The 7267-nt window shown below is 47.8% G+C and overlaps 1 protein-coding gene and 1 long non-coding RNA gene across 5 annotated transcripts in view; one reads left to right on the top strand and one right to left on the bottom strand.

Moving 5' to 3' along the window:
- Positions 1 to 1705: 1705 nt before the first annotated feature.
- LOC142407251 (uncharacterized) lies at positions 1706 to 6672 on the bottom strand. The gene is made up of 3 exons (XR_012774858.1): positions 6005 to 6672; positions 5184 to 5272; positions 1706 to 4161 (listed from the first exon to the last, which is right to left on the bottom strand). It is a non-coding gene; the product is annotated as an uncharacterized LOC142407251 (long non-coding RNA).
- Positions 6673 to 6730: 58 nt separating this feature from the next.
- Positions 6731 to 7267, top strand: part of ENAH (ENAH actin regulator) — a 107303-nt gene continuing 106766 nt past the window's right edge. The window contains exon 1 of one of the 4 annotated variants that reach the window (XM_075496512.1): positions 6731 to 7036. In XM_075496512.1, coding sequence (XP_075352627.1) covers positions 7032 to 7036 — 5 coding nt within the window. In that variant the 5' untranslated portion in view covers positions 6731 to 7031. The remainder of the gene's footprint in view (positions 7037 to 7267) is intronic. The other 3 variants (XM_075496508.1, XM_075496510.1, XM_075496511.1) reach the window with 3 other exon arrangements.

Genomic DNA, 7267 nt, shown 5'->3' with positions numbered 1-7267 from the left:
AAAGTCAAATTTCTGACGATGTTGGGGCCAAGAAGCGAGATGAGCAGCTGCTTGCAGAGCTCAATGCAGTTTCAGGTAGAAGGTACCAGATAACTAATACCAGCTAACTGAGCTAAGTATTTTAAAGCTAGCTCAGATATGGCAGACTGCAGTGGAAACATCCCCCTAGAGTAATAGCTGTGGGATAATGGCTGAGGTGACTTAGAAATTAGAACTTATATTCACGCTTTTAGGTAAGGCACAGTATTGAAGAAGCTCCCCAGGTGGAATGCGGCTGACATGCAAGGAATCCATTCCATGGGAGTTCCCTAGGCCTGCAACCTTAGATGTCGGTAACGCCAGGGGAACTTGGTGTGCTGACTCTAAGAGGCGCTGCCCAGAGGGTGGAGCGGTGTGGAGATGCCGCGGCCAGGCTCTGCAATAATAGGGGAACTTAAAGGTGTCATGGAACTGATAAGCTGCATATTTACTACCCTGGGCCAACAGCCTGCCCACAGCCTGTTTTTGACAAAATGCTGTCCTTTTGGTGAACTTTGCTCATTATAACATCATCATAATACCAAAACATACCTCCATCCCAAAAGCCACCCGCCTCCAAGGTGCAACCACCCCTCACTGAGCTTGCGCTCTGAATTTTCCTAGCTTATACCTTTAAAAGTGAAGCGAGAAAACTTTACACCAATCCTAAACAAAGGTATGTGTGACTAGAGTCACTCAAGCTCCACCTGAAAGGTGAAAAATAGTATAAAATAGCTTAAGAGAGAGAGAATGTTAGGGAAGACACCATCGTGTACCACTCTGATGTTTGGGATCAGTCAATGGGCTAAGCCTCTCTTCCCCCCCATCAGGACGCCTTTGGGTAAGAGTCAAACACTTGGTTATTTCAAGTGCCTCCGCAGAAAACTTAGAAATATATGTATATATAGAGTCGCTTTATTATCTTTAACGCATTTGTGTCCGGCCGTGTTACTCATATTCTTGATATATGTGTTGTGTCCGGCCGTGTTATTCATACTCATATTCTTGGTATTTGCATGTGCTTTGCAGACAGTGCATTTATCACCGGTAATCCAAAGAACCTGTGTGTCTGTTGCTCCAATAAACTGCACCCTTCCCTGCTCTGGCCGTGACAGTTCCTTCAACACGACCAGACTTGGGGGTGTAAAAATTAATGCTGTCGCCTTAGCGAAAGCCCTGAACTAAGTGGCTATACACACAGTCCTTAGAAAATAAACCGTTGACCAAGTCTGAGACTAAGACTGGACCTAGCTGCACCGAGACTCCTCTCTGAGAAGGTGTTTAGAAAGCAAGGGGGTCCTGTCTGAACCTCGTGACTCAATGGGAGGGTTTACCCCCCAGCCACTCCTCAGACTCCTATTTGTATGCGACAGTAACTCTAAAGGCAACAATAGCTCTTTAGGCAAAAAGCCTGCCCTTTTTTTATGCTACAAGTGCACTGTAGGCACTTAACAATTATTAATAATAACTAATTAATAATGGCCCAAATCCTTGGCTGTGGTTGAGGAACTTAAAACATAACTCATCTGGAGGTGTAAGAAAAGATGGCTCAAAACAATCTTAACCAAATCCTGGGCCAGCTTTGTGCCTGGACTTTCCTCCAGCATAAGATAAAGCAGCGGAGTACAATTTGTTCTAAGACATTAGCAAGGGAGAGCAAAGAACATAATGAATAAATTTTATTGGTAATGCATAAGAAGAATGCAGACTGGTGGCAAATAAGACCATTAGGGGATAAGAGTATAAAATTAGATGGAAAGTAAGAGATGAGATTGGTCTATCGCAGTGGTCCTAAATCACCATGTCATCTCGGAAACCACAAAAGTCAGCAACTGAGTGGAGGTGAATGAAAGACAAGGGTCAAAACAACAATCATAATTTATCTGAGTGTCAGAAAAGCATTTTTACACGTAGTACACAATGCATCGATTTACACTTGATAGACAGTACTTCCACAAAAAGAGACTTCAACCCTCACTGAATAGCCTGCAGCACAATACAAATTCTTTTCATGATAAATCTAGGGGGAAAAAACAATCCCTTTTATTCAAGGAATTTTCACTTAAATATTTGAGTCTACTGGGAACAGAGTGAAAGACACATACCATACTCCAGACTCACGTCTACAGAGGCTTGTGGTTAGATTTGCTGATGCTATTTGACAGTACGAGGGGCACTATTAGGAACCTGGGTGGAAAGAGGCACAGTGGAAAGCTTCAGCTGTTGTTTTCATTCCTCTTCAGAGGTGCTTGATGGAAGATCTATGAATTGTTTACTTGTATAACAAGCAGCAGGGTATGCTGGTAGGAAGACTGAGCTTCACATTCAGGAGTCAAAGGACTGTGTTTGATAGCAAAAGATTTGCTTCCTTTTCTGGTGATGTTGTTTTGCCTTTTTTACAACAAAATAAAAATATTATTCCATTAAGAAAAGACCTTGCTGGCTATTGTTGTTGTTATCTGCTGAGTCATGCCAATAATTGTTTATTTTAGCATTCTTAAACAATTTTTGACATAGTTTACTCCCCCTCCCCCAGAAGACAGTTGAGAAATACTGCATAATTTCATAAATAAAATAAAGCTAAAGAGTTTTTGGTTGAAAGCATTTCCTTTAATGGTCTGCTATGCAACACTTCAGCAGTCGGCTGGCTCATGGCAACCCGAAATTGAAAATGACTTGGGGGTGAGGGAAAGGAAGAAGAGGACAGGAAGAATTGTACTAGCCGGTATATTTTAACTATCTATATAGTAGTCTGATCCTCGTCTTGTTCAACTAATCATGACCTCACGGAATTGGTTCAGGCGTCAGCTCTGCCCAGTGTCTGGTCCAGAGCAAAAGATATATTTATAAATTAGATTAACATAATCAGTGACGAGAATAATATATTAAATTACTTAATTCACTTCTGTTTTTATAGTCTTAGATGCTAATAGGAGCATACTGTCAGAGCCATTTTCTTTTAGTCCACCATTTTTGGAACGCCCTTCACTATCACCAGAGAGAAAGCTCATGCTTTGTTGTTGCAATTCTCTCACTTCTATTATATAGCAAATTGCATTTTCTTCCTATACTAGTTCTATGGAAAATAAACCAAACAAGTGAAATAAAAAATCTTTTCCTACATATTCGAAAACCAAACTCTAGACACATTAAGGAAAAAGAACAATAACCTTCAAAAAACCAAAACCACCAGAAAAACCCACTTCCCCCCACTCCAGAAACCTCTCTGACTGTGTATCCTGCATTATGCTATTTACAGATCATCAAAGAAGGCCTAAGTGATCTTGCATAAGCGCTGCTGTCCTAGGACACTGACTGTAGTAAGATATATGAAGATCTCAGCTACTTTTTCCTCTTAAATACAAACAGATTTTCCAAAGAAACAAAGACTGCAAAGCGGGAGATAGTTTCAGAGAAGATGGGGGAAACCTCACTGTGAGAGGAAGGATTATTCCACTTTTTGAAGCTTTTGGATTCCCCTAAAGTCTCCAGAACATTAGTCATGCATCCTCCTCATGACCCTGTATTAACGGTGATCCATGCTGATGAGATGCGATGGACTGGGCTGGGTTTGCTCAGGAGTAGCCTGCCAAGCCTCTTGCATCTGGCTGATATTAACCAGAAACACATTCTCTTCTGGTTTATGCCTTGGTGAGCCATTTCTCTAGCATTCAAAAAGCCTTCATTAGTTGGGTGTTTTGGAGAGGAGGCACACTGTACCGCTCAACCTGAGCTGGCTTAGCCTTTGGAAACACCTGAATTCCAGTCCTCGGTTGCAGCTGAGCAGCAGAAAATGCAAGAGGGAGGGGTGCAAAGTGGCTTTGGGGTATTCTGAGCTGCTTAGATCTGGGGGAAGGAGGACACGAACACGGTCCTCAGACACAGATTAGAAGAGCCATTAACGTGCCTTGTAAGTTGTCAGCGGCCCCAGGTTATTAGCGTGACACCACCAGCTACGAAGGCTTTCTGCCACGTTGTTTTTGTCGTTGCCAGAAGAAGGGAGAGCGGTGGGAGGTGATGGGGAGGGCATTAACACCCATGCTGTGCCCCTGGAGGATCCCGTCAGCGAGAAAGATAACGGCAGAATCGCACAAAGTGATTTGGACGCATCGAACGATTACAGCTTGAGAACACACGGGCCCGCTACAAGAGATTACAGATCTCTCAATGCATAATTCAGTATCATAAATATGTACATAACACTAACTCATTCTTCTGCTAGACTACTTTAATTTCTTGACAGTAACATCGCTAAATTGACCTGGAAAGAAAAAGGCACTCAACATTTATAATTGATTTCTGCCCTATATCATTTTGGCTCCCCTCCTTCTCATGTAACTGCTAATATGAGTTATCGCAGGTTTAGTATTTTGTTACAGATTAATTCAATGGGATTTTTGACTAAGCTAGCGTCCAGCATGACTTTGCACTTGGTGACATCTGCGATGCCAGCATGCAAAATGATTCTTCTGGCATTTTTACAAATTCTATTGTACCACAGAGCATGTCTTGAGAAATCCAGCTATGGCCATATCTGATTTGGCTAAGAACACCAAGTAACATGACACAAATAACGATAACAGTTATTTTGCGGGAGTAACAGCTTCTGGCTATTTTCACTCCCTCTCAGGCAGACTTGTAGCCCAGGCATACTTTCAGTGGTTTGTATATACCTGTCACAGTCAAACTTCTTTTACATTTGACTAATATGACCAAACAGTTGTATCAGAACAGCCACATTATGATCCTGATTTTTTCTGGTATAGAACAACTGGGATCTTAGAAACCTTCTTCTGACTGTCTCTGACATTCCTTCTACTGATCTATCTCCTGGAGCCCCTTATATATATATATCTTAGATATATCTATATAGATACACAGATATATCAGTTAGATGTAGACTTTAACATTTATATTTGGCTGCCTTCAAGATATTTTGCACTGTCAGAATGGCTTTCTTTTCAAACCTTTTATTTGGAGGACGTTCTGGTGATAGGAAGCCCAGATCTTAGGAAATTCATGATTCCTTAAGAACTGAGGTCCATTGTCAGTCATTAGAGTCCTGAGTATTTGCTGGAAGCAATTAAGATAAATTTCTTTACCAGATTCAGTTGTGTCCCCTTTTCCAGACTGCGTTTACATTGTTGTCAAAGGTACCCACTTACTTTTTAAGAGTATGATGCTGCTTTTCTTCTGATTACTCATCTGCATTTTGTGATTCACCTCTACTGCAACATTTTCATTGACATCATCCCTATGCCAGTAAAAACATGTTAATTGTCTTACTAAACTGTTATTCATTAGCTTCAGTTTCAGAGCCTGTCCTTTTTCCTGCATTAGTATTTTCTAACAATTGACCATTTTTTTTTCATTGACTAGCTCCTCTCTTACCGCATTACTGACACCATTGATTGACAGTGGATGACCCTGTCTCAGGTACCGTACTGATCAAGAAAGAGGTTGTACACATAGTGTCAAATAACTGAGACTCATGGTAAAAAAACTTAAATGTGTGAATCCTGGATCAGAAATACATAAAGAACATCTATACATACATTTCTAAAATTCTTTACCTTTTTATATCTAGAAGTCTAGAAGATATATATACATTTATTTCTCACGTACAATACATTTTTAATAACTAAACCCTAGAAAACACTGGTATTTTTTAGGGAAAAATGAAATCAGAGATGCAAAAGCACTAAGATGCCTTAACGTCATGGGAAATTGCAAAGACACTTGCTCATCACTTCTATTAACGGAGACAAAAGAGAATGGGTGTTGGGTGCTTGACAGAAATGAGCTGAACATGAGCTGGGTTGAAGTTATGCATTCCATGCGTTGGATCCGCTGGGAGTACTAAAAGCAAAACGTGAATCTGTATTTAGCACAGATGCGGGGCTAGCGGAAGATGTGAAGTAACGTCCCTTAGGCCCCGCGCTTGCCAGGGCGCAGAGAGGGGATGGCAGGCACCCCCAGCGATTACCTGCCGAGCTCCCGCAGTGGGCTGCACGGGCTGCGTGTTTTCTGTCCTACACACGCAGAGTCCAACGTTACCACCGTACCGAGCGCCGGTTACTTGGGCAGACCGAGCCCGGTGCAGGGAGCAGAGGGCCGGGGTGAGGCGGGGGAAGAGGTCTAAGAGGTCTGCTGGTGCTCGGAACCGGCCTTGGCCAGCCCGAAGCGCCGACAGACGCCGAGTTCCGCCGGCCGGGACGCGGCTCCCCGGGAGCCCAGCCCGCCCCGGGGCGTCTCCCGGGCGCCGGGTCACGGCCCCGGCACTCCCGCCAGGGCCCACCCGAGGCGGGCCCGGTTCCGCTTCCCCCGGCCCGAGGGGCGGGGCGGGCCGGCAGCAGGGTCTCGCCGCGGAGCCCTGCCCCGCCTGTCCGCGGCCCCGCAGGACAATGGCACGGGACCGCTGGGGAAGCAGCTGCCGCGGGCCACCGCTTCTCCTGAGGCGGGGCTGAGGAGCGTCTGCCGGGGAGCCGCTGCCTCACCTGAGGAAAGGATAGGACGGCCCGACCCGCCCTGCCCTGGCCCGGCCCGCCCCCGCGCGGGCCCGCCGAGCCCCATTCACCCGCACGGGCGGCAGCGCGGCGGTGGGCGCGGCCTCCGCGACCCGCCCCTTCCTCCCGCACTCCCCCCCCGCCCCGCCGTCGCCGCCGCCGCGCCCCCCGCCGCTCCCTCAGCCCCGCCGGTGTCTCCGGCCTCCCCCACGCTCCCCCCGCCCGCCCATTCTCCTCCTCCTCCCCCTTCCCGCGCGTTGGTTCGCTCCTCCCCGCCCCTTTCCCCCACCTCTCTCGTCCCCTCCCACCCCCCGGCTCCCCGCGGTGGTCTGGCCCGGCCCGGCGGCGGAGGGAGCGGCGCAGACGGGCGGGGAGGCGCTGGCGGCCGGGGGTCTCGCTGTCCGTTGACGCGCCGGCCCCTGCGGAGCGGCGAGGAGCGGAGCGGGGCGGGGGAGAGAGCGGAGCGAGCGAGGAAGCGGGAGCGGCTCCCCGACCCCGGGCAGCACCATGAGGTGAGGGGCCGGCCCCGGAGCGGGCGGGCCGGCGGGGGAGCGGGGGGGCCGGCTCCGTGCCCCCCGCCTCTAACGGTCCACAGCCGGGGGAGGGGGGGGGGGGAGGGCGCTCGGCCGGCGGAGGGGGAGGGGGCCGGACTGAGGGGAGCCCCGCGGTGGGGGAGGGGCCCATTGTTAGTGGCGGGTGGGGGAGGGGCGGCCCCGCCGTCCGCGTCCCCCGCGGCGGCGAAG

The sequence above is a fragment of the Mycteria americana genome, chromosome 3 (genome assembly GCF_035582795.1).
Source record: "Mycteria americana isolate JAX WOST 10 ecotype Jacksonville Zoo and Gardens chromosome 3, USCA_MyAme_1.0, whole genome shotgun sequence".
NCBI lineage: Eukaryota > Metazoa > Chordata > Aves > Ciconiiformes > Ciconiidae > Mycteria > Mycteria americana.
The sequence above is the reverse complement of the archived record's forward strand: the minus strand, read 5'-3'. Positions and strand labels throughout refer to the sequence as shown.